The sequence below is a fragment of the Lemur catta genome, chromosome 17 (assembly GCF_020740605.2).
Source record: "Lemur catta isolate mLemCat1 chromosome 17, mLemCat1.pri, whole genome shotgun sequence".
Lineage (NCBI taxonomy): Eukaryota > Metazoa > Chordata > Mammalia > Primates > Lemuridae > Lemur > Lemur catta.
Window position 1 is genome coordinate 38,232,576 of NC_059144.1, and position 27,605 is coordinate 38,260,180.

Genomic DNA, 27,605 nt, shown 5'->3' on the forward strand with positions numbered 1-27,605 from the left:
ACATGTTCTTGAAGCTTGGTCCCATAACCAGCAGTATCGACATCACCTGGGAACTGGTTGGAAGCACGGATTCTCGGGCCCTACCCTAGCCCTACTGAGTCAGGAGCTCTGGGGGCGGGGCCCAGGAATCTGTATCTTTAACAAGTCCTCCAGGTGATTCTAATGCACCCTAAAGTTTGAGACCCACTGTTTTAGACTGTAAAATATGGGGCAGCCCAACAGTTTCCAAAGCAGAGCTCTTTGCTCTTCGGTTAGAATGCTTCCCACCCCCAGTCCCAAGCACCAGAGGAAAAAGAGGGATAGAACCTCCAGCAATGTTTTATACTTTGCCCCCTCTTGTGAGTTTTTCTTTTCCTGATGGGCTTATTAAATACAAATTATACCTAATTATCAATTACCAACAATGGAAAGCAGCCCAGCATGTATACTATGGAAGATAAGCTAAAAGACTTCTGTGTTGGATTGAACTGGGGGGAAGGGGGAAGGGACAGCAGATTTATGTTTCTGTTTGTTTTTCTGAGTCAGTATTTAAATTATTTTGCTTGCCTTGAGGCCACACCAGGTGGGCAGTAGGGAAGGTCAGGGGTGTACCAGCAGAGGGAAAAGCTTCCCTGGAATTTTAAATCAATCATAGAAAATGTGCAGAGTTGGGGGTACCCTCATAAGTCGCTTTGAGTGGGAAAACTGTATACAAGATGGGCTTGGTTTAATTGGGTTGATCCAGGCCGGTGGGGGTAGGAGGAGTAGCAGCAAGTGGCAGTGGGTGGGTTTATAAACTGTCTCCCAGGCTGATGCTGTCTGTGTAGTAGGCAGCCCGCACTGCTGCCCCAGCTGTGCCAGCTGGGAACGGCACCCAGCTGTGTCCATATCTTCTGGAGGGGCAGTCGCTCCTGACCTGCCCTGTCCCCTGATGCCAGCAGCCACAGCAGCAGCCCTTCCTGTGAGGCCACCCCAGGAGTGTGACATCACAATGTGGTCCATACAGGATCTTGGGACTGATTTGCCCCTTGGCCAAGGACATAAGCTTAACCTCCTAAGACTGGCCTGCAGTTACAGATCCAGACAACTGAGACCAGCCGCCTGCTCACACTGGCTTATCAGGTGCCCATGGTGAGTATTCAGAACTCCCCAAGCACCAACAGCTGGCTGGCTGAGCACTTTGGGGACTCAAACTCACATAGGATTGGATGGGCCAAACTGGTGGCCAGAGGTGTGCCAGGACAAGCCCAAATCTCTTACTAGGAAAGCTGACTCACCTGATGCAGGCACCCCTTCCTCCAAGCCTCTTCTGCCGGGTAACCATCTGCAGCAGGCGGTACTCTCATCACCTCTAAGGCTCAGTTTGCCACCTGAGCCAGCTCCCTGGACAAAGGTCTCTTGTGTTCTTGATAGACACTCCAGGGCAGAGAGGTCAGGCTCTCAGATGGCAGATTCACTGGAGCATCACTCCCAGCCCTAATCGAGGTCAGAGGCAGCCACTGGCCAAAATACACACTTCACAACATGTGAGCAGAGTCAGCTTCACAGTGCTGTGAGGGAAGCTGAAGCCCCCTCCCCTCCAAAATGTGTGTGATGGCCCTTCTTTCCTGGAGACTGCCCTCTCGCTCTGGCTGTTTTATTTTTTTTAAATCTTTTTATAGCCTGCTGTACCCAATATTCCCAAGGAGTCTCCCATCCAAGTACCGACCAGGCCCGACCCTGCTAAGCTTCCAAGATCAGCCAAGATAAGGCACATTCAGGGATGGTATGGCTGGAGACGCACTCTGCCTCTTTTAAAATCCAGTTTCCCGTGACCCTCTGGTGTACTAAATCTCTTTCTTCCCTTTTGGGACAGTAAGAGAGCTTTGGGATGGTGATGGGAAGTGGGTAGATGGATTAGAACAACAGGAAAGTAAGCAAAATTGAAGAGGTGGTGGAGATGGGGGCAGAGACCAAAGCCATCTCCCTGGGAGGTTGCTGGCTCCTCCCAGCTGGGCCACCAGCAGTAGGTTAAGGGTGGTTGAGGCCCAGGGACCTTTCACAACAAACAGGGGAACCAGCTCAGGGCACAAGGAGGTGGAGCCAGCCTCCCCCTCTGTGGCCTCTGCATGTTTTCCCACGGTCTGTCCATCAGCTCCATGCGTCCAGATGGGCCATTGGCGTTCTGCGAGTGCCAACAGGTCTACCCAGCAGCACACACCTCGCCCGCAGGAGTGGTTTCTACAGGGACCCCTCAATTTCAAGAGGGGCTTGACCTGACTATGCAAGGCAGGAAGGGAGGTGGGGGTCAGGGAAATCCTTTACCCTCAGGCTTTGATGTCCTTCCTTTGTCTTATATGTGTTGGGCTAAAGTCGATGACCTTTACTTCGCACACATGATCCCACGACAGCAGCAGTTTACCAAACTGAGAACATCCTAGCCCCATCTTAGGCTCCACTGAAAAAGAGAAAATACAGCACAGGGGCCAGCGCTGGAGGGGCCTGTGGTCCTGGACCTGTTTTTGGCTAGGAGGGAGCAAACGCCACACACCTCCCATGTATGGTCACCTGCGCTATTGCTCTGAATCCCAACCTCTGTGAGGCAGGCATTCTAGAGCTCATTTTACAGATACAGAAACTGAGGGCCATGTTCTGTGCTGGGTGCCACATTCGGAGAGAGACATTAACTTGAAATGTGTATTCACATCAACTGTCCCCAGCATTTGAGCGCTCTGAATGTAGCATGGGCAGCTTTGCAAGGCGGTGAGAGTGCACTGGCCAGCCAGGGGCCTTCCGTCAGCACAGCTGGGGACAGGGCTCTTGTGATCAGGTGAGAGCGGGACCAAAAGGTCTTTAACGGTTGTTTCCAAATCCCAGCTTGTAGGTTTCTGGGTCTCCATACCTTGCCCACCCTTCATGCTTGAACCCAGATGGGTCAGGCCTTCTGGGGGGGCTGCGAACTTTAGGTCAGGTGGGGAGAGCTGGAAGGAAACATAGAGATCAGTTGCGCCGACCTGCCGCGCCCCAGGTAGGAAACGAGAACCCAGGCTGGGTAAGGGAGTTTTCCGAGGCCCTGGGCCAGTTTGCAGAGTTAACATGTGTTGAACGAAGGAATGGAGGAGTCAGGCCTGAGCGCTGACCCGATGGCCTTGTGCCATCTCTCTTCCTCACCTGACTCTTTCCTGTCCAGAGCGTGACTCAGCCACCAATTTACTGAGCACCAATTTACCCCTGCATGCTGTGTGTTCCCAGAGATATTTCACGTGCTCCTCCCCTCAGTCCCTCAGGTGGGTGTTATTGTTCCCATTTCTCAGATGAGGATGGTTGGGTAACTGCCCCCAAGGTTAGGGTACTTGTGGAGATGTCACAAACACTAAGTGACAGAGCAGATCTGGACAACCCCAGGGAGAACTTATGTCTCCCTCTGCTGCCTCTCAACTTGGGTGAGGAAGCATTTTCCTCTCTTATCCTTTCCCGAAGACAAACTGCCCCTCCTGGACTTTGTCCTGGCCAATGTGGGACTCCCTGTGGACCTGCCTAGTTCACTGGCTGGGACTTTCGCTCTGATGGGACAAGATAGGGTGATGTTTCCACACTAACAGATGTTATGCACCGAAGAAGAAAATATGCTAATCGAAATCAGCTCTGGCTAATTGTGGCAATTTCCCTTCTGCGTGTTGCCCTGAAATAGTAGCCATGCTCTGTTCTTTTTTCACATCAGGGAGCCCCAAATTGGCAGTTTAAATGAGGTTGCAAAGAAGTCAGATAAACAGACCTCTTTGCTGCCAGTTACCACGGATGAGGCCTTGATTGTGCTCTCCGGGTGAGACCCGAATTCAACTGTTTGTGGACTTGGCAGCTTGCTGTGGATAATTTAGAACCACTGTTGAGCTGGAAGAGGCTCACGTAACCCTGGAGAAAACTGGAACCTCAAAGGATTTAACGGAGCACCAAGCCCAAGAGCACACAGTCTGACCTTGAACTCTGGTCCTGGTTCACTTCTGACTTGTTCTGTAGCCAGCTCTGGCCAGTAGAACTTTCTATATCCGGGCATGGTCATGTGTATGCCCCGCGGAGCCAAGTGGTAATGTCTGCCCCACCCAAGCCACACGGAATGAAGACAGGAAGGGGTGATTCTCCATGGAAAATTAGAAAGGAGAGAGAACTGTTGGGAAACCAGAAAGTTACCCCAATTGGCCATGAGAGCAGGCACTGGAGTCCTCTTGTGATGGCTGAGAAATTCCAAAGGGCCCACAGCCAACCAGGCCTCCTATCCCCTTGCACAGACCCAGAGGGCTGTGGAACTGGAGATCTTTAGTACCAGAAGAAGCTTGAAAATTAGCCAAGGCAAGTTCCACAGAACACTGGTTCAAAGGATGTTCACTGATGTAACTTAAAAGACTGGTCAAGGAAGGTTAGGTCAGGTCAGCAGTTCCCTTGCTGCGCAGGACTTGCCAGAGCCTTAAATAAGCCATAGTGCACTGTGAATCCCAAAGAGTGGGGGAAGATTGGAGGCTATTGTTTGGAAATTAGTAACCTAACTCTGCTTCCCCCATTTTATAGATGAAACAACTGAGACCAAGAAAGGGAAAGTGATTTGGGGAAGGTCATGCAACTAGTTAGTGCAGAGATTATCCCCAGCTGCTGTGCTGATGACATGCCTCATGCTGTGTAGAAGCATCTTCTTGCACCTCACGGTGGCCCTGGCCCCCACCGGGTGTGTTCCTTCTGTCTGGAGGTTGTTTGTTTTCCTTTCTTGCACATATTCCTGTATGACAGCTCATGGGCTTCCATGGCACTGCCCCTGTGAGGGCTGACAGGCACCTAGAGGGGCTGACCCCTGCCTAGGACATGCCCCTTGCTCCCACAGACCCGAGGGAACTATTGAAAAGTGCAGAAAGCCCCGTGGGTCAGGACTTAGGAAAACACGGCCACCCAACCAGAACGGTGACGCCATCAGTGAGGTTGAAGAGGCTCGAAGCTTGGCTGAACCTGCGAGAGTCAGCACCAGTCAGACAGTGAGAACGCCAAGCAGGAGGGGCCAGAGGGAAAGTGAAATTGCTGGAGCCAAGCATGCACTTTAAATCCAGGGAGAGATTGTGCGTCAGGGCTGGGGCGTGCTGACATGAGGGCAATCGTTATGACAACACCATTCTTGAGATGAGACTCTCCTTAGTCCAGGCACTACACATAAGCTCATTCTGAGCCACTCAATGACCCAGCATGGGCATGGTCATGACCCACATATATCAAGAGGAGAAAAGCAGCCATTGGTTAGTTGGCTGAACTCACCGGTATTAGCTAAACATGAAAGAATGAAGCTCTGGCTTGAATACATCGTGCAAGATTGTGTACTTGGGCATGTTATTAAACTCTCTAAGCCTCTCTTTCCTCGTCTGGCAAATGGGGGCTAAAATGAGTTCCTGTCTCATAGCTTTGTCCTGAGGATTAAAGAAGACAATGTCTGTGAAGTAGCAAGGTGCTCAGCCCACCCATGGTAAGGTGGCAGGGATGAAGAGGTAGGATCTGGTCCAGGTGTCCCACAAATAAGAGGCAAAGCCAAGACCAAACACAGGTCCAGCCATACCCTGGCTTGGCTTCTCCTGCCCCTACACTGCCACTCGGAGAGAAATGGCATTCAAGGTGCCCATGGCAGCAGCTCAGAGCACTGAATGGCATGGAGGGCTTTCTCAAGTCTTCTCTGTAAAGGAAGAGGGGTGGCATGTGTGTGTCTTTGGTCATTTCCAGGTGACTCAACCCAAAGTCCATGCAGTGAAGTAGATACTGTGATCAGGGTGGGGTGTGTGTAGCTGACATCTAAATGTCACCAGCACTCACAGGCCAACCAGGGGGAAGAGACTGGGGCCTACACCCTAGCATTTTCAAACAGGTTCGCAAGCACCAGGGGTGCCTTTGAGATGAAAATCCAGGCCGGGATTTAAGGGAAGATGTTAGGAGTAATGTCTGGCCACTGGGTGGGAAGATGGAAGTACGGTAGAGGTAAGAATGGTGATACCTGTTTGTAGATCTTCTTCAGGGAAGCTGAGAAGGTGTCCCAAGGAAACCACACCCAAGGGGAAGGTTTCCTAAGAGTTGAAACTTGACTACAAGGGCTCCTAACCTGAGGTCCCTGGTCCACAACACCCTAAAATATGATGTCAAATTATATTTATATGTGCAAGCAGGCATTTTTCTGGAAGGAAGGTCTATAGCAGGAGAGGCAGGCAAACTGGTAGCATGGCTTTGTTTTGTTGGGTCCACATAGTATTATGAATATTTGAATTATTGCCCAGCATTAAAAAATTGGGAACCTGTACATAAAAATATTAGGGCTTCTCTTGAAAAAACTCACAGCATCCAGTCACCTGGGACCCACATTCCAGAGAGGGGACTACCTCCTTTAGATGGGGTATAGGACCCCGATAAACCACAGTCCACTTTTGTGACATCCCCAGTGGATGTCAGATGTCCTAGTTTATCATTGCCCTTGCACTGTTTTTCCTCACTGATTATTTTTCACTTAAAATGAAAAAAACAATGGCTTTTGTAACCCCTGATCTAAACTTTCAATAGATGCTCATAGCGTCCCTAATTTTAAAAAGGTCATTGAATCTTATCTTTTGATGGCTACAAAACACCAAAAGGTATCCAGAAATTACTGCAACTCCTTTCTATACTTTCTGCAAGATACTGCTCGGATGATAATGCAATCAACAAAAGCAATGACAATCTTTGGGAATTCCTTTCTTTATGACCTTGAGAATTTGGCTTTGAATGAAGACAAATCAGAAAGGTAGAACTCTCTTGCTGAGCCCCCCTTTCTGAAGCCAGAGCCAACAAGTCTAGTGATTTCTTTTTGAAAGGATCTTAAGTAGGTCTTTGCATTTGAGACGATCAGGCAAGTGACTTAGAGCCGATTTTGAATTGAGACTCACAGATGCACATGCCTACACCCTCACAGCCAATGTTCCAGAGACATGAGGAACTTGATGGCTGGAGGGTCCTTGGAAGGCACTGGAACCACTGTGGTAGGCCCAGCAGGCAAGGTCAGGGTGCACAAAACGTGAGAACAGAGAAATAAAGGAAAGTTAACTCTTGGGTGAGCCATTCTCTCTGGCAAAGAACAGGAGGGAAACATCAGGCACATGGGCCTCAAATGCCACACGGCTCCACCTATGCCACAAGATGTCCCCTGGCTGACAGCCAACTGCTGCAGCCCCTGTTTATATTTGCACCTAAGTAGAGAAATTCAGTCTGGAGCTAAAAGAAGAGAAAACAATCACCCAGAGATCCAGTGGAAACCTTGCTTAGAGCCTCAGTGATTGAGGACAGAGACATTAGCCTGAGGCACACTTCGGGTTGAGGCCAGGCAATGCCACGGGTCACTTAATGTGTCTTATCTGTGAAATGGGGATAATAATAGAACAGATGTCATCACATGATGGGTGGATTAAATGAGATAATACTTGTGAAGGGCTTAGCACAGTGCTCAGTAAGCCTGGATAAGCTTGCAGGTTGGGTTGCTGACCCTGAGAATCTAATTTAAGTGCAAGTTACTGATTTGGAAAGGGATCCAGGTCACATAAGTAAGGGAGTGAGAAAGGGAGACAGGGAAGGGAAGACCGCCCTGAGCAAGTTACTGCCACAAGCCATGGAGGCTCCATCCCACTAGGGACATCTGGAAGGTGATGGGGGACATGCCCCAGAGCCCTCCCACCTGAAGGGTGGGGGGCTGGATACTTACCCACCTACCCACATCTTCCCGGCTGGGGGCTGCTTCCAGGGGTCCCATCCAGCACTCCAGCCTTGACCGCTCGCCCACTTGCAGGGCAAAGAGCCACAGGCACTTGCCGTGGGAACCATGAGCCCTGGGGGGACATGGGCAGGGCAGGGACAGCAGCTGCTGAAATTGTCCTTGTTGCTCTGATTCCTGGAGAGGAAAGACCTGGGCTTTGGGGCTGCCCAAACCTCAGCTTACAGCCTGTCACGCCTTTTACTAGGCAGGCAATCCTCTTTGCCTCTCGGGGCCTCAGTTTCCACATCTCTAAAAACAGGAACAATTCTCCAGTGTTGCAAGATTAATTCTGAGGACTAAGTGTGACAATAGCCATAAAGAGGCAGGCATGTATTAATAGTAGGTTCTCAACCAGCGTGAACTCCCTGACTTGGCCAGCGTAAGTTGGCTTCGTTTCTCCCGAGATCCATACTCGATCTCTGGTCCCAGGGTGAGCCCAGGCTGGCACCAGACCTTCTTTCCATGTGAGCAGGGACAAGCTGCTCTGGTCCACTCCCTGCCTCTGAGGGGTGACCAGCCACTTTTGGTCTTTAGGGGTATCTTAGTGCCCACTGCTGTAGTCTGTGGCCTGGGCATTTGCCTGTGGTTGTGAGGTCCCCAGTTATGGCACTTCTTCATCTTGACTCCAGGCTTTGGCTCACCCATCAGCCCTTGAAGCATCTTCTGCCCTTCTTGCTCTGGACTCCTGAGCTTTTTGCTGCAAAAAGCCAAAGGCACCGCCTCACGCTTACCAACCTAACCGCTGTTCGCTGCTGTTGCACTGCTGCAGAACACTTTGGAAGTGACCCTACTGTTGTCGTCTCTTGGCAAGCCCAGGGAGACAGGCCACGAGGTCCCAGGCACCATTCCCATAGCCCCACCAATGTTCCTGATCCCACCCTATTCCTAGTGGAGTCCCACCCTCTGGAATCTAATGTGCCTGCTCACTTCTGGACTTCCATCCAAGCAGGGAAGGTAGAGCCCCCGCAGCAATTATCTACTCCCCCAACACTCATCCTTTTTCTTCCACCCCCCCTGAGAGGATGGTGTGGATAATGAGGTGAGCTTTCTCCTTCCTCTTTCTAGAATCCATGGGGCAGCAAAGCTAGACCTCCCTTTCTCTTTCTTTCTTCTGGGGGAAACTCCTTCTTCCCAAGACGACTTCACTTGCCTCTTCTCTCTGGGGCTGTAATGGCAGAGAGAGGAGGGATCAAAATGCTGCGCTCACAAGGGGTGTAAATAAAGAGGTTTAAACATGCACCTGTGACAGTACACCCATGTTCACAGCGGCACTATTCACAGTGGCCAAAGAGTGAGAGAAACCCAGGTGCCCGTCATAGACGGGTAGATGAGCAGAATGTGGTATATCCATATAGTGGGGTATCACTCAGCCTTGACAAGAGACAGAGTCTGTCCCATGCTATGACATGGATAAACCCTGAAGACATGCTAAGTGCAATAAGCCAGGCACAAAAAGACAAATACCCTATGATTCCACTTATATGAGCTATCTTATCTGGAGTGGTCACATTCGTAAAGACAGAACATAGAACGGTGGTTGTCAGGGGCTGGGGGACGGGAAAATGGAATATAAAAATGTTTTGGAGCTTGGAGGCACAACAATGTGAATATATGTTACACTACTGAACTGTGCACTTAAAAATGGTTAAGGTAGTAAATTTTATGTTTTATATTTTTACCACAATTGAAAAGAAAAATAAAAGGTGAAAAACTATACATCTGTTACAAAAGCAGATTCTTGTCCCCAGAGCGTAAACTAACACTCTCTTCTATTCTTTGCGTGACTTATTTGACTAGATCAGCTCCTGATCCTTTGCAGAGAACAGAGCCCCAAAGGGAAGGGAATGTTTTCATGAAGGAAAGAGGCAACCAGAAATAGTCCCAGCTAGAACCACAAGCAGACAAGGGTGTCCAGCCTAGATAGAATTTTATAAAAAGGGGGCAATTATGTTTGGAAAGGGGATTGGAAGAAAGAGTCGTGGGACAAGAGGGGTGGAGTGTGGACAAGCTGGGGAGACAAGTGGCATCTTTGGTGGATCATTGCATGTTGTCTGGGCTGCAGGCACAGTGATCTTTGTACACGCCTGTAAAATCTGACTTAAAACTGGAGTTTCAGGGAATTCAGATTAAAAAAAATTTTAGAAAAGCAATATGGTGTCTATTCTGTATATTACAGGCATTCCTAGTAGAGCCTGGCTTAGCACCCTGTAAACAAACCCATTAATATTCCTGTGGTGAAATGTATAAATATTCACACCAAGTGGGATAATAAAGATTATAAATAGCCTCGTGTCAGTTCAGGCCAGGGCTTGCTGCCAAATTAAGTCCCTCCCCTGCCCTGCTCCCCCAAAAGAACTTCTAGATTTCAGAGCTTTTTGAATTTGAAAATGGTAGAATAGGGACCTGTATGAATTTTGGACCATTTAAAGACTGTAAATGAACAGAGAGACAAAATGTTGGAAGGAACCAGAATGATGAGCCCCAGCTAATTCAACGCTGATTTTATAAATATGAAATGGAGGTGACTTGCCCAGGATCACTCAGCTGGTCATGGGCAGAGCTGGGATCAGACTCGGGTCTCTTAACCCCAACCCAGCTCCTCCAGTAGGACTTAGCAGGAGCCTTCAGATTGTGAGTGAGTGGAGTCGAGTCCATGAAGTTGACCTGCCCTCTCCTTCCTAGTTCCCTGAAGAGGTGAGCCCTTGCCTTGGGGAATGCCCCGCCTACAGCTAGTACACCCTGAGTGGTGTGTCCTGCCATGGGCTGGTTAAGTTTTCTCCGGGAGAGGCATCTGCAGAAGGCCTTGTCCTGTGGCTTCATAGACTTAACTCAAGGCCTTGCATACAGACAGTGCTCAGCGAAGGTCTGAGGAATTGTTGAATTTACTTGGTTATTCATCACTTGTAGGCCCATCAAGAGAAAGATCTTTCATTAAATGGTCATATGCAAGAGAGACATCAAGGAGCAGAGAAATAAAAGATCTTGTTCCCATTGTAGAATTGGAGCTAAGGGCAAGGAAGGCAAATATTACCTCTATTTTTGAATAATGAGTATTAACAGTCATCAGAAAATGATTTCTTCCGTTCCTGATGCCTAATCCATGAGACCGATCCGACTCTTTGGATGGAATGGGAACGCTTTTGTGCCTAGTGTAGTGCTCGGTGTGTGATAGGTGCTCCATAAACACTTGCTGAATGAGTAAGTGAATACGTGAATATTGGGGGTCTATTAGGACTCTTTGTTACAAATGACAAATCCCAACTTAAACTGAATTAAGCAGAAATGCTTATTTTGTTTATTGTGCCTGACACAATGGAAAAGTCCAAGGGTAGATGCCTTCAGGCATGGCTAGATCCAGGCCTGCACATGATTACTGGGGAATCTGTCCCTTTCCTTCTCTCAGAGCTTCTGTCTCTCGTGGGCTCCTCAAAGGTGGTGGAAAAGATGGCAAGGAGCAGCCTCAGGTCCCACCAACTGAGCAATCCTCATGGAGAAAGTAACTCGGGGAGCATGGTGAACCCTGAAAAGTAATTCCTGAGCTGACTTTACAAAATGGAACCCTTTGGAAGTTCTCGAGGCTATGAACTTCCACCCAAAAAGGAAGGCATTTCTCTTTCTAATACGCAGCCTGACAGAGTCTCCTCCAATCTTTAACTGCGTAAGGGGGAGAGGGCTCCTCAGAGTCAGACCCCAGTGTCACAGGAAGGTTACCACCTTATTATTCTATTTCATTGTTTTTAGAGACGGCCTCATTCTCTCACCCATGCTGGAGTGCAGTGGTGCAATCCTAGCTTACCGTAACCTCAAACTTCTGAGCTAGAGTGATCCTTCTGCCTCAGCCTCCCAAGTAGCTGGGACTACAGGTATGGACCACCATGCCTGGCTAAGTTTTTTTTTTTTTAAGTTTTAAAAAAATTAAAAAAAAATTTTTTTTGTAGAGATGGGGTCTCTACAAAACACTACAAGCTGTAGAGTTTTGAGGGCATGGGGTGGATCTTGAGTCTTCCCATAAATCTGCTTGGTTTAGGAGATATTTATATTCTACATATCTTTGAGGCTTTCACTATATAGTAGAGCAGCTTTTAATAAAGGGAGGGAGTACTCTGAGTTCATGAATTTCCGTTTTAAAATAAAGGTCGAAAGAGAAAATGAAGGCATTGAGCAAAAGAACCAAATATGACTATAAAGTGGAGGAGGAGTTAATCCATGCTGGTTTCTCTGTACAGTCATCATATTTAGGGCAAAGGTTCCTATTAAATGGAGTAAAAAGTGAAATAGAATGTTTACTAATTCTTTTTATTATAAAGGTAGAAATATACCAATTTTGAAAGGTGTATTTTTTTCTTGGCATTAAATTACAAAAAAAATGTATCATCTGGGATACTTTTATAGAACAAAATGTGGGCAGTGGCATTCTCAACAGTGTTCCCACAGATGCAGGTGTCCCCCCGTAGAATTCCCTGTCAATACCTACCTTCAATGATAGGTAAGGACAAAACATGCAATTTAGATATTAACAGCTCAGTTCCCTAGGGTAGGCAAGACCGTATGTGCCCAAATATAAAGCAAACATGGGAATAAGGAATCCCTCATTTTCCCAGCAAGAAAACTCCCCCAAAATGTCTTTTTGCCATTTGAATATATAAGTTTTTAGGGATATAGATAAAATAGCCTTATACATACACCCTTTGATTTCATAATTTAATTACACACGTCAAATCACATGTTATATAAAATAATATATTTAGAAATATCACACTTTTAAAATTCACCTTTCAAGAAAACAATAGTACTTGAATGAGAGTCATTTTTTGTGTCATCTTGTACAGTTTTCAGAGTAACAACTTCACTTCCAGCCAATGGTAGTTGTTGAGAGATGTCACTTTTTGATTTCGTGTATAATGTCCCCACTGGAAATTGCATCCCAAGCCCCAAATACCCATCTATGTGGATATGCATTAGAGCAGCCCCCACCCCCACCCCATTTATCTGATAGGGGCGGATTTGGGATCCCCTCCTCATAAAGGCGTATCATAAAGCTTTTCAAAATGACCTTTAAAGGATGTCACACATTTGCAACTGGGAGGTCATTCCTCTGGGAATCCAGATTAAATTCCATTGACTCCTTTATTCCTTATTTAAACAGGTGACTCTCAAAGCATCTAAAACGAGAATGGATTGAGGTCATTTCCTGCCGGTGTGTCCTCCTCAAACAGGACTTTGCGGTTCAAAATAAAGTACAGTCATTGAGAGAACTCCCTGTCAAACAAGAACTTTTACGGGGTGGGATTACGTTGAGGCATCTGCCTAGTTCTGTCATAGGGTGGCCGAGGGCTCACTGTGACATAACAGGCCAGCCCTGCCGCTCACTCAGCACATGTCACCTGCTTTAGGAGAGGGGCTCCCTCCCTGGGAGACAGACAGCGATTGGCCCTCGGTTCTTATGGGTGAAGTGAGGCGTTAGGTTAGATTGGAGAGGGGTTTTGAGGAGTCCATGGGGGCCATGGACATGGCTCCATATGTCTAGGGGGCTCTCTGGTGCCCCCCCCATTCCCAAGTCAACAGAGTAATTCTGCTTTGATCTATTTTATATAAAGGGATTCCAGGTAAAGCTTCCTTTGAAGTAAAGATCCCTTTTTTAATTTTAAAAAAAAGGAACAGGTTGTTATTGAGGCCTGCTTGCTGTGAACTTCTCTGATTTCAAAGTCATCAGGGTCATGGTTAAGTCTTCCTATTGATGGCTAATGAGGACATGATGCGCCCTGTGATTTGGGGGGCATGGTGGACGCTGCCTGGGAGCTGCGAGCATGTGCCACACGGCTGCGCAGACGCTGCAGACTCCTCTGCAAAGTCCCTGTTAGCTGGGACCCCATCATCCCAGCAACTCAGCTCAAAATTTTATGAGAAAGAAGCAAATGACAGGGAAACACTGGTTCTCGAACTCTGCGACATATTGGAACCACTTAAGGAATTTTAAAAAACTCTGAAGGAGGGACCCAAGCATCAGTAATTTGTAAATTTCCCCATGTGAGTCTAATGTGCTGTCAAGTTTAAGAATAAGTGGCATTGGGCTGGGCAAGGTGGCTCACACCTGTAATCCTAGCACTCTGGGAGGCCAAAGCGGGAGGATCGCTTGGGGTCAGGAGTTCGAGACCAGCCTGAGGAAGAGCGAGACTCCCATCTCTACTAAAAATAGAAAAAAAAATTGGCCAGGTGTGGTGGTAAGAGCCTGTAGTCCCAGCTACTTGGGAGGCTGAGGCAGGAGGATTGCTTGAGCCCAGGAGTTTAAGGTTGCTGTGAGCTAGGCTGACACCAGGGCACTCTAGCCTGGGCAACAGAGCAAGACTCTGTCTCAAAAAAAAAAAAAAAAAAGAATAAGTGGCATTGGTATTGGTACAGTGGTTCAGAAAACAATATGGGGATTCCTCAAAAAATTAAAAATAGAATTACCATATGATCCAGCAATTTCACTTCTGGGTATGTACCCAAAGAATTGAATGCAGGGTTTTGAAAAGATATTTGTGCATCCATGTTCGTAGCAGCATTGTTCTCAATAGCCAGAAGGTGGGGGCAACCCAACTGTCCACAGATAGATGAAGAAGAAGAAACGTAGTATGCATACAGTAGAAATATTATTCAGCCTTAAAACAGAAGCAAATGCTGAGATATGCTACAACAGGGATGAACCCTGAGAACATTATGCTAAATGAAACAAGGCAGACAAACAAGGACAAATATTGTATGACCCCACTTACATGAGGTACCCAGACTAGTTGAAGTCACAGAGACAGAAAATAAATGGTGGTTGCTGAGGGGGGGGGGGGAGAATGAAGAGGTAGTGTTTAATGGTTATGGAGTTTCAGTTGTGCAAGATGAAAAGAGTTCCAGAGATTGGTTGCACCATGATGTGAATGTACTTAACACTACTGAATTCTTCACCTAAAAATGGTTAAGAAGTTATATTTTATGCTATAAGTGTCATCACGTGATGGCTTGCTAGTCCAGGTGTGATATGTGGGCCAATCAAATCAGCATCTCCTCAGAGCTGGTCAGAAATGCAGCATCTGAGGCCCAGTACAGACCTGCTGAATCAGAATCTGCATTTTGTAACAGGAGCCTCCCGGGTGGTTAGCGCACGCACTAAACTTCGAGAAGGGCGAGTTGTAACGCACTGAATATTACACCAGGGTTTAGAAGATATAGCAGACACTGTTTGCCTACCCAGCATCCATTTCCTCTCTTCCTTCCTCACTTCTTACAGAACACAGTGTTCTCTGAGCAGCCTTTTGCTTCAGGGAGGCTGATTTCATCCACAACCCCACCACAGTGGTCCCAGTCCCCTGGCCACACCTGGTTTGGTTCTGGCCAATGAGACCAAAAGATGTCCTGCTGGACAGTTTCTGGGAAAGGTTGCCTGCCCTTAAGCACACCCAAGAAGAAATGGCGCCTCTCCTTCCCTTGGAGGTTTTCATATTGGGATGGAATCTGAGCAAATTCTGTAGATGTCCTGAGGGCAGCTAGCCTAGTCCTTGATAACACAGAGCCACTGACTGATAAAATCCTGGGTCCACCTCATTAGAGGATTTCTGGTTCTGCAAGATTAGAAATGTGTTTATTATTTAAGACCATACGAGACAGGATTTTCTATTACTTGTAGCCCAGGGTTTCTCAATCTTGACACTATTGACACTCAGGGCTGAATAATTCTTTGTTATGGGGACTGTCTTATGTCTTGTGCAGCATCCCTGGCCTCTACCCACTGGATGCCAATAGCTTTTCCCACTCCCCCAGTTGTGACGACTATAAATGTCTCCAGACACTGCCAAATGTTCCTGAGGAGGCCAAATCTCCCCCAATTGAGAACCGCTGTTGCAGCCAAAGGCATCCTAAAGAATGCAAAGACCTTTTATTCTGATCCCTGGAGGACTTAGGAGGGTAAAAACCACTCCAAAGGTGTTTCAAAGATCAAAGTGAGATCAGGTGTGTGAGAAAAGCAAACACACACACACACACACACACACACACACACACAAGGTGTTGCTAATCATTACCTGTCTTTGATGCCATTAGTGCAGTGATAACAATGTTGTAGTTTCCAGTTACTCTTGGAAGATTTAGCAGGCACGGCTGTTTAACTTAACAGATGGCCAGCAGGGATAGTGGATGGAATTTTCCCTCAGCAAAGTTTATGTGGCTCATGAGACTTTCAGGCTTTTCCTCACTCAGAAATTCTAGACTCTTAACCAGCCCAGCCCTGAAGCTGGCCACCAATCCCAATTCATTGTCCCATGAAGCCATGGGCTCTGAAGAGTTCACCTGTTAATGCTGGCGTACAACACCATTTTGTATTATGACCTGGAGGAGAATAGGGAGGTGGGGACAGGAGCAGGGACAAGTTACCTCCTGACTGTATAAGCCGATTTAAACTGGATTTTCTGTTACTTGCATCATAAACTGTCCAAACTGAAACAGACTTTGGTACCAGGAAGGGGATGCTATAATGAACAAACCTTAAATGTGGATGGGCTAAGAAGAGACGTGCAGGCAGACAGTAGAAAGGTTGTATCAAACCGGAACGACGGCGATCCTTGTTCAGCAAAATGGCCGTTTACACCAGGATATAGACCTTATGTTTATGGAGACCATGACATTTGGACATCTTCTAGAAAATATTCAGGATGTTGCCTACCTCTGCAGTCTTTATTAAGGTCCTAAAAGACCCAGCTTTAAGGGGAAGGTGGCCCATTTGAAGGTGGAGAGAGCTGAAAACACAGCTTTGCTAAGTGAGGTCCTTTCTGCCTGTGACCTGCAATCTAAAGTGATGGAAACTGATAAGCAAGTCCTGTTGGGTTGGAGGAGCTGATTTATCTGGCTAAAGTTAGAGCACAGGCAACAAGTGGGTGACTTAGCAAGAGAAAAGATTGGAGCCCTCGCTAAACATTATCCCTGATTCCCAGGTCTCACCCAAGCCTCTTGTCTTAAGGACACCAAGCTTGGTAAAGGGGACTGTTGACTTGTTGTGAAGATGCAGCTGGGATAGAGCTGAGGCACAGGGAACAAGTGTGGGGTGCCACCCCACTTCAGAGATGAACGAAGATGCCTCTAATCTGAGGGGCAGGGCAGTGGGCAAGGCACAGAGGCCAGTCGCCAGCTCAAGGATTCTGGCCTGAGAAGATCTCCAGCTCTGTTCAGCCCATGGACTTGACTAGAAGAGACACATTAAATTCTTAAGGGAGTTGCTAGGGATTGTGTCCACTGTGGCCTGAGATTGCCCATCCCTCAGGACAATCCCTGAACTCGTACCCACAAGAAGTGGGGTGCTAAAACAGTGACTCCCCCGGGAAGGCATCGACCCTATGCCCACTCACATGTTAACAAGGCAGAGGACAAGGGAGATACACCCAAACCCAGAACTAGGGGCGCCATATTGCCTGACCGGGGACCTCGCCTCACCACGAGGGGAGGGAGTCCTCAATATTTCCTTCGGGTGAGATATTGTGTGTACTATTGACCAGCAAAGGTTGAGTGTGTTTCCCATTCTCCTCTTCTCCAAATGGAAATTCTATTGCATATGTCCTTGGCTGTTTTCTTTCCAGCATTGCTGGCTACATGGATGGTGTGAACTTCAGAATCTAGTTCATTAGTTATCAGATCATGAGTAGCTATCTACAGACATGATGGAGAGTATGCTGCATCTCCGCAAAAATATGACCTTGACTCTAGATCCAGGAACTGCATGAATCACAGGGTTGCTTTGGGGGATGGGGATAAGTCTATTTTAGCCAAGAACAGATATTTCTAATGATTATGTGAGGGAAGAAGAGTGTATGGATGTGAGTAGCCAAAGAGGTGAACTGTAGTGGGACATTAAGGTTATTGCTTTCACACTCACCTCCCCTTCTCTGGATAGTAATCCTGAATTTGTTCAGGCAACTATACCTGAACTCACAGCTTGTGTGGTTTAGAGAAAGCTAACTCGACTTCCAGATCTAGGACCCGGGCTTATGGCTGACACTGAGCTCACACTGGTGATGCGATGCAGATTGTGGGGCCTGGATGAGACATCTGCTTGGAACTTCTGAGAGACCAGTTCTCTCTTTCTTCTTTATTTTGGGCCATACAAGTTCTGGACCAGCCATCTCACTGCCATCTCACCAACCAAGACCAAAGCCAACACAAGGAGGGAAAGCTGGAAGAACACCTGGGAAGTGGAGCTGTGAGCCTGATTGCACCATCCCCACCCTTCCCCTGGGCTTTGGAGCCATAGAATGTCTTCTTGACTATGAATGGCGCCGGACGAAAGAGTTGTCTGTTACTTGCAACAATCAACTATTACAGAGTGTGATAAACACTCAAATAAAAGTAGGACAAAAGTATTGAGTGGTTAGGAGAGAAGGTAGGATAATTAGCTTAGAAAAGCAAGCTGTTGCTTTAAGCATTTAGGGTGGGAAAAGTTGGAAAGGAACCCGATGCAGTTCTTAACATGCTTAATGTTAAGAGCTGCAGCGGGTTAACTTAATGTTAACTTAGTGTTGACTTAATGTGATTTATTTGACCTGCCCGTGGCCATGATTACACTTCTCTTTGTCCACCCAGGTGGGAATGGATATGTCAAGGCCTTCTGTGCAGCGCGGTGCAACCGGCATTTAACAGTCCCCGGGAAATGCTGGGTGACGGGAGGGATTCTGCCATCTGTTGCCCTAGTCCCTTGGTGGGCTGAGGGGGTTCCCCAATGTCCACTCACACTGTGAGCAGTCAGACACCTGCTAACCCTTTTTCTTCCCCACTGCTGTTGCAGGAGGTGGATCACATGTCCCCCAGGCTGAGAGCCTTCCTCTCTGAACCCATCGGAGAAAAAGATGTCTGCTGGGTGGATGGGGTCAGCCATGAGCTTGCAATCAATTTGGTCACCAAAGGTTTCAACAAGGTAATATGTTTTTTCTTATGTTTCCAGCTTCTCTTCCCAACCTCTCTTTCCCCAGTCCTGCCAGATGGCAGCTCGGGCCACGTGTCCCTGTGAAGGGCCATCAGAGAGCAAAGCTGCCACTTGGCAGGGTGCCACATACTTCCATGCTACTGACCCCGCATGCTTGGGCAGCCTCAAGGGCCCTCAAATCATGAGCAAATAAAATCACCTCGGCTTAGAGCAGCTGGGCTAGGCACGATTCGCTTGGTGTTCAGACACTCAGGGGTCAGTCGACAGAAGCGGGCCAGCCACCAGAGTCTGGGGCACAGCTGTCAGGATGGATGATGTGGGTGCACCCCCACCCCCAGGAAGGGACACATGGAATCTTGCTTGCCCACATCTGGGCACCAGCCTGGCAATGGCAGGTGGAGAAGCAGCAACTTGGGGTCTACACCAGAGTGAGGGGATGTGAGTTATTCTAAGATGTCATTCCCAAAGAGTGGCCTCAAGGATATCCCATGGAATCTGCACATTCTTTTCAGATAAGTAAATAATTTATTTTTATGGGGCTGTTTAAAAGCTGCTTAGAACCTCAGGAGAGAATGGGAGACAGTCTCAAAGAGCATCCATAGGCAGTGGGCACAGACACAGGAGGGTGGGAACTCACGCCGAGCGTCGCACACCCAGTCAGGACGGGCACCGACTAGAGCCATTGCTCTTAATTCCCCTCAGCTTTCCAAGTCCGTCTCCACCACCAGGCAGAAACACCCAAAGAGGCTGGCAACTGCTGCACGCATGGCTGGCGATAAGTTTGGTTTGCACCTGAATCTGAACTTCTGGACCTGTGGTTTTCTGACTGACTTGCTGTTCCGCACCAGTTGTTAACTATTCTGAATGTCACCCCAATTGACCAGCCAATTTAATATCCAATAGGTGGTATTGTCAGGAACTGGAGCTCCACAATTGAGGTAGATGTGATTCTTTCCTCCCAGATAAAGGGGATATTACTATTCCCTAGGGGAGACATTTCAAATTAAAAATTCTTTTTTAAAATAAATGGCTGTTCCTTTTACGTTTCTATTGTGATGTTGCATACATAGGGGAATGTGCGTTGATATGAAGGCTTTAGCACAGTGAGTTTTTACGTATATGTACATCCATGTACCCACCACCCAGATCTCACCATTAGACACCTCTAACATTCCAGGTGGTTCCCTTGTGTCTCTTGCTGGGCAGTGCCATCCCCTGTCCCCAGAGGTAACCACTGAAATTCTGACATCAAACACCATCGATTTAACGTTTCCATAATTGAGGGGATTTGTTGTTAACTGTGCTCATCATTTAAAAAATATTTTTATTAAGGTATAATTTACATATAGTAAATTTCATCTGTTTTAGCACACAGTTGTACAAATTTTGACAAATGCATACAGTCATATAGCCACTACCACAATCAAGACATAGAATAATCTAATTTCTGCAAAATATTCATTTCCTTGTGCTTCCTCAAATTCACCATCCTTAGTCCCTGGCAACCACTGATTTATTTTTTGTCCTTGTAGTTTTGCCTTTTCTAGCTTAACTCTGTGTGTGTGTGTGTGTGTGTGTGTGTGTGTGTGTGTGTGTGTGTGTGTGTTTTCAGGAGTATAGGTGGGATGATAGGCAGGTTTAAGACAAAAGAATGAATAATGGAAAAATTTCAGGCTTCTGAGAATTTGCCTGTATAGAGTCAGGGCTGCAGGGATGGTTGCTCATGTGCAGCCCAGTCCTTGGAGACATGTCCCTCTGGTGCTCACGGCCTCCTGGCCAGGGCAGTGAGTGGCGCTCACTCTAGACCCTGCATATTCCTAGAGCCACTAATTCCTGGCACCGATATTGGAGATGTCACCGTTATCCTTTGCTTTGGGCCTCCCCTACCTGGGACTGAGATCAGGGTCGCTATGTCCACTTTACAAATGAGGAGACAGAGTTTCGAGGAGTTACTGCCTTGACTGAGGTCCGGGGTGAAGATGAGGACGGCCGTGGATCATGCTGTCACAAACTACACAAGCAGATCTGGGGCCAGGTGGCTACACCAGGCAGGGAAGGGTCTTATAATGACATGTGGTGGTGAGACCCTGTATGAGGGTCTGGGGCCTGGCTGGGCCTGCAGGAGGACCCAGGAGGACACCTAGGTGTGGCCCCTAAAAGATGAGCAAGTGCTCTGGGAGGAGGGGTCCGTGGGCAGGGCCAGCCGTCAGTGTCTGGGGCAGGCAAATCCCGGCAGGGCGGGGTTCTCATATTGAGCCGATCAAAATGCAAGTTCTTGTATGTTTATACCTTGCCTGTGGGGGACCTAATCCTGGTGGGGGGACCGGGGAGGGGGACATCTTTCTGGGCCTCATGCCATCCTCTGTCTTTGCTGCTTTCTGCTGAGGGGTAGCTGGCACCATGCCCTGCCTCAGTCTCTTCGCTGTGAGCAAACACCGCCTCATGTCCCACCCTTGCATCATGACAACTTTCTCAGCCTTGTCCCTTGGGCACTGGCTGTCGTGGCTTTTTCTGCACCCTCTCTGGCACCCACTGGGACTGACCTATGCGCTGCCCTCAGACCTGCTTGCCTGGGCTTCTGTCCCAGCCATCGGCTCTCTCCAGAGACATCAAGACACTGGGAGCACAGGGGAGATGAGGCACCAGCTCCCTGCCCTGGGACAGCCACTCTGATTTATCTAGGTGATCTATCACCTCTGGGGGGGCCTGAATGGGAGCCAGGCATAGGGCACCTTCTCAAGCTCTCACCAGCCCCCGTTTCTAGTACCTTCTGCTCCATTCCTTCCCTCGTACAGGTCTTTCATCTTTTCTTCAACAGAAGTCGTGGGGTGCCGGGAGGGGACTGCTCTTCCGTCCTTCCCCATCCTCCCCAGAGCTTTGGCCTGTGGCATGATTGGGTCTCCAGCTCCCAGTTTAAGTCATGACTTTCAAAACTATTGATTCTGCTATGAATCCATTCAAGTCTCTTTAAGAGCACAAAAGCCAAAGGCATGATGGCATTGTCTCTGGGTTCTTTTGTGTCTGCCCTTCCCTGGGGCAGTCAGCTTTGGCCTGAGGATCCAGATTCAGCACTGCAGCCGCTGGCCAGATGTGCCCATGGGCACCTGTCTGAACCGAGATGTGCTAGAAATATGAAAAACGCACTCTCAGGAGTGTAAAGCATCTCATTCATAATGATTTTATCAATTACATGTTCAAATGATAATATTTTGAAAAATATGGGAGAAAATAAAATCTGTTACTAAAATTAAGTTCACCTGTTTCCTTCCCCCTTTTTACTGTGGCTACTAGAAAACTGAGAAGTACATATGTGGCTGTCTCCCCTTCTATTTCTGCTGGACAGCGCTGGTCTAGATTTAATGGCCGAGCGGCTGCAAGGGGGAAAGGAACTCTGGAAATGGGAAAATCCATTGTGCCCATGATGTTAAGTCTTGTCTTATGTTCTCTGTCCGTCCCCATACGAGAGCCAGACTGTCCTTGAACCACACACATACGGGAGCCACCCTCCTGCCAACCTAGTCCCCCCCCAAATCCCCACACACAGCCCACCTCCTTCCTTCTGCCACTTTGCAAACAAGCTCGCTTTCTGAGCACTTTGAATTTTCAGCAGGGGGGCCCTCGCGGTGACGTCTGACAAAAGGTCGACTCTAGTTTTTCCATTCAAGGCTGGAGAGAGAGCCCACACTCTTTGTGTTAGAGTCCCAGCTCACCTGCGGGTTTTCCCTGATCTCCTCAGAGGCAGAGGGTGGGTCTGTGTGCTCCTCTTCTCCCTGCGGAAACCCTGCCTGCGTTTGTGAATGAATTTGCGGACGTTCAGTAAATGCAGAATGCCCTGCGGGGTGGGTGTGCTTCTGGGGTGATAACTCCAGAGTCCTCCAACATCATGGAAGTAAGTTTAGCATCGCAGAGAATCTGGTTTGGTCGATACTGTTTATGGACACTATGAAGCCATATCCTCGAGCCTAAATCTTCCTCCTGAGCGATACTTGGATGATCAGAGTGAGTAAGTGTTCTGGGTACCACCCGCTCCCCAAGTCTCTCCTAACAGGAGTAGCACATGGTGTTGGCTTCATGCTGGGCACTTCTAAGTGCATTACATATATTTATCTCATTTACTTGTCAAAAAAATCCTACAAGGTACACCATTCCGTTTCCATTTTACCGACAGGGAGACCGAGGCACAGAGAGACCAGGTGTGACTTGCTCAAGGTCACAGGAAGTGACGGAGATGAGATTTGAATCTGGGCAGATGGGCTGTAGGTCTGGACACTACACCATTGTGCTAGTTGTGCCCTGCCCCCAAAACTGAAGTTATGAGGAAGATGCTTCTCGAAGCTGCCCTCCCCTTGTTTGCCTGCGAGGCTCTGCTCTCTCTTGCACCTGTCTGCCTGCGGCTGCCCATACCCTCGTCTCTAGACTCTCCGGACTCCAGAGGCATTCCATCTCCTCCCGAAGTCACTCTGTTGCACTTGGTGGAGAGGCACAAAAGCTGAGCCCAGGACCAGAAGGCCGAGGTGTGGTCAGCCCCTCCCTCCCTCGTGTCCCCTGGTCCCTGAAGCAGAGCCGCAAAGGCCCCAGCTCCTGCCTGTCCACTCTGCTGAATGGACGATGAGGCACTGGCCTCCCCTGCCCGACGTCTGAGCTATGCAAGGAGCCAGTCACACAAGTTCTGGGATTTTCTGCCTGCAGTTGCCAGATCAAATGCAAGGGGTCCAGTTACATTTTGATTTCAGATACACAATTTTTTAGTATAGGTGTGTGCCAGGGAGACAGGGACGAGAAAGAAGAAAGGGCAAGACCTACCCTGGACGGAGCATCCCCACTGAAGACACAGAGCTTTGAACCTGAAGTGACTGAGAGATACTGGGTTTGCAAGGTTGCCATTGGCCATCCGAGGACACGAAGACGTAACAGCCAATGAATGGAGACAGAAAACCAGAGGAAGCTGTGTCATTGCATCCCGGAATCTTGTGGTGATGTGAGGTACATTCAGTGTAGGTGCCAGGGAGCTAGGGACTTAGGCAGAAGAAGTGTAAACAGCTTGAGAATGAGAGAGGCTAGGACAACTTCTCTGTTCGGCAGGGCCAGGTGTCAGTGTGAGGACTGAAGGTTTCAGGGACTGTGGACCAGGGCCGGCCACCTACTTTGCAGGGCCCAGCGCAAAATGAAAATGTGAGGCCTCTTGTTTAGATTTACTAAGAATTTCAAAACGGCAGGAGCAGAGCATTCAATCAAGCCGAGGGCTGTGCTGAGTGCCAGGCCCTGTGTGAGAACACGAGTCACATGCACAGGAACCCGAGCCTGGTGCAGATGCAAATCACTGCCGTTTAGCAAGGAATGGACACAGCGAACTGGAGGGTGTTTCATCCTCTGCTTGGGGCAAAGCCCTGAGTGAACTTGGCTGTTTGCACTTGGAGTTGAGGGGAATTCTGCCCTCGAGGCCCCATCTTGCTGCCTTGGGGAGGAAAGTGCCAGCTTGGCTTGGCCGTGGCCACCGTCCAGGGTGGTGAGAGGCTAGGGACAGCTGTTCGGAGTTTCTGTGTTTCTACGTCACCCTCACTGCAGCTGGGTTTTGCCAAGCTTCAGCCCAAAGAGGGAGAGGGGGCAGTCTCTCTCCTCCTCGGCTACGGGCTTCCTGGAGCCCGTGGAGAAACAAAGCAGGCATCTGGCAGGGCCACAACAGGAGCCCAGGACTCCGGCTTCCCCCGGGAGCAAGGCAAAGGCCTCAGGGATGAAGCCAGGAGGCCGGCCAGCTTCCCTCCCACCCACTGGAAGATGCCAGGGGGAGACCAGGGGAAAGCTGAGGAGGGAGCATCGGGTTGCCTCTTGGCCCTGGAGCCTGCAAGACGAGGCCCTTCTCCCTGCAGCATTCCTGGAAAGTTAGCTCGGGCCCTGCGTGCCACACATTCCCGGCGTCCTGGCTGCTGAACCCGGTGGGGACGTGGAGGCTCCTGTTACCAGCCAGCCGACGTGGTGGTGCCGCCTCTGACATGGGCAGAGGACAGGTGGGACGTGCAGGAACAGCGCAGAGGAAAACAGGAGTCTTGACCTCTCTGTTCTTAGTGACTCCACCTGGGGGGTTGGGGGCAGGGCACACGTGAGGATCATGTGGACTAAAGCGTGTGTATGTGGGGGGGGTCTCCAACAGCACGTGGCCCCTCGAATGTGCTCAGAAGTGCTACTTACCATTAATTGTTATCATTAATGTTTCTCTCCTTGGACAGAGCTCCATGTAAGCCACTTACTATTAATTATCATTATTATTATCAGTAATGTTCTCTCTCTGTGGACAAAGCTCTGTGTCTCTTGTTCCTGTTGTATTCACCTCGGCACCTCCTGCACCTACGGCAGCTGGCTCAATTAACCCTTGATACATGTTAATTTTTTAAAACATTGATTTAAAAACATCTCAGTCAAATCCACCACTGAAAACGGGAGCATACTGTGAAAGTAAAATGAGATCGTGCTAAGCAACTACATTGCTTTTTTAAAAAGATGATTAAAGTAGCAGTTCAAAAATCACCAAGAAATCCTGGGTTTTTTCTCTTGTCAACAACTGGATCATGACTAAAAATAAACACCCCGAACTCGAATGCTTGAATACATTTTATGACCGGGATTCAGCTTTTATTTGATTTCTCTTTTTTAAAAAATATGTTCCCTTTGGTTAAGATGGAGTTTGCTTTATTTTACATAACTGAAAGTAAACAGACACCAGTGGGTTTTCTTGGCCAGGGCCCAGAACCCAACGGTGTGGGTGGACGCTGGTTCTCGTTCATTCTGGGCTGGAAAGGCCCCAAACAAGCCCTGAGAGACGGGCATCTAACGTGACCTGAAATCTGCAGCCTCTGCCATTTAGAGGCTTGGCCAATTTATGGCCACATGATCTTGGGAAGTCCCTTTCTCTGCGTGGTTCTTGCTCCTTGTCCATATGGTGTGATAAAATTGTAAAAGATCAATGAAAAGTTGTGGGGGCAAGTAATTAGAAAAGTAGAGAATGCCATAGAAACATGAATCATGGTACACTTAATGTTTATCTCGTGTGTGTGTGTTTCACCCACAGAGACTCAGGACAGGAGGGATGGGTGAGGTTTAGTGTGTTTTAACCCTTCTTAGCTCCTCCCCCAGGGCTGCAGCTCCCAGCACAAAAGAGGAATCTGCATTTTTCAAATGCTTTCTCTTTTAATTCATGTCATTTAATTTGCAGGGCAGGTCACACGATGTGCCTTAGGAAGGTGCAGAAACTGCGGTGCAGGTTCTTACTTCAGGTTATGTGAGTTTGCCTGAGATCACACAGGTGCTTTGCGAAAACAAATCGATGCCAAGATGCTATTCATCTGCCAGCCCCATGTGCAGTGCTTCTAAACCGAGAGAGACTGTGGTCCCGAGGGGACGTGTGGCAGTGTTTGGAGATGGTTATGATTGTCACTATTTGGGGGTGCATAGGGAGGGTGCTACTGGCATCTAGTGGGTAGAGACCAGAGATGCTGTTAAACATCCTACAATGCACAGGAAAGCCCCCACCATACAGAATTATCCAAAATGTCAATAGCACCAAGGTTTAGAAACCCTGTGCTACAGCAATCGGGAAAGTAGTGAGGAGGGGAGCTTGTCTTACTCCATGTTGTGTGTGTTTTAAAGAGAGAAATACTACACCAGAGGCTTTAAGGGATCCTCAGAAGTAGGCTAGGCCCCCACTACTCAAAATGTTTTCCCTGGACCAGCATCAGCTGGAAATATGTTAAAAATGCAGGACTCTCAAGCCTCACCCCAGACTCAGACTTTCTGAGTCAGAACCTGCATTTTAACAAGAACCCAGGTGATTCATATGCTCATTACAGTTTGAGGAGGATGGGGTTTGGTTTATCCCAGGCTGGACAGCCCCTAAACCACCCCGGGAGATGGGCATTTAACTTGGCCCTACATCTCACCAGGAGCCTGTCCCCGAATCTGCACGGCCCACATCAGGGCTTCAGGGGCCGACCTTCTCCCTGGAATGCGACGGACCCTGCTCCTTTGATTTTCACAGGAGTCCTGGTGGTTGGGGGAGGAGCAGCACATCTGAGCCGGTTTATTGTAATCTTTCCCATTTCCCTCCCTGCCTTGTCCCCTCCCCAGGCCTACATCCTGTTGGGACAATTCCTTCTGATGCACAAGAACCAAGCAGAGTTTCAGAAGTGGCTCATTTGTTGTTGCGGCGCCACCGAGTATGAGGCCCAGCAGAGTTCCAACTGTCTCAAGGAGTGGTGCGCTTGCTTCCTGTAGACACAAGCCCAAGGCCAGCCAGATGGGTCCTGCGCCCAGCCTGGATCAGCCAGCCCTCGGCTGACTCACAGATGTGTGAGTGAGAATAAAGGATTGCTATTTAAAGCCACCGACGTTTGGGACAGTTTGCTATGTAGCAATATCTAACTGATACATTCTTTGTAGTCGAAAATGTCCTCACCCTGCCGCATCAAGTGCAACCTAACTTAGATGGAGAAGCTGCCCAGGGTGGATGGGGGGACGTGGCTTCCAGAGCCAGCCAGGTGCAGGTGTGAATTCCAGCCCTGCCAATCACCACCTTATCCTGGGTGAGCTGCTTTAACCTCACTAGGCCTCGGTTTCCTCATCTGTAAATGGGGTAAGAAGGTAATAACCCTACCTCGCAGGGTGGACCAATGAAAGTAATAAAGGACGCGGTGTAGGCAGAACATGAGAAAGGGCCACTGCTGTCTCGGCTCCTGGAGTTCTCTTTCCAGTGCCAGCCTCCTGGGCACTTGGGGAGAACTCACAGCTGTGAATTGGAAGAGAACTTAGATATCAGCATATCCAATCTTGTCCAATTCTGCCCCAACATATAAGTACTGGACACTGTATAACTGTTAGTATATATTCTTTATGGATTTTACAGCAAAGAAGATCCATTGGTGTAAA

At 48.4% G+C, this 27,605-nt stretch overlaps 1 protein-coding gene across 3 annotated transcripts; it reads left to right on the forward strand.

Annotated features, from left to right (window-relative positions):
• Positions 1-997: 997 nt before the first annotated feature.
• BANF2 (BANF family member 2) lies at positions 998-26,963 on the forward strand. Of its 3 annotated transcripts, XM_045528157.1 has the most exons (3): positions 998-1,110; positions 18,552-18,680; positions 26,808-26,963. In XM_045528157.1, exons 1-3 carry the CDS (start codon positions 1,108-1,110, stop codon positions 26,952-26,954), a joined length of 279 nt encoding a protein of 92 aa, XP_045384113.1. In that variant the 5' UTR covers positions 998-1,107; the 3' UTR covers positions 26,955-26,963. The 3 variants fall into 3 exon arrangements, 1 of the variants encoding a protein (XP_045384113.1); XR_006729405.1 differs by lacking the exons at positions 998-1,110; positions 26,808-26,963 and adding an exon at positions 18,414-18,423 and having other exon boundaries at positions 18,552-18,712; XR_006729406.1 differs by lacking the exons at positions 998-1,110; positions 26,808-26,963 and adding an exon at positions 19,392-19,445 and having other exon boundaries at positions 18,634-18,680.
• The last annotated feature ends 642 nt before the right edge of the window (positions 26,964-27,605 follow it).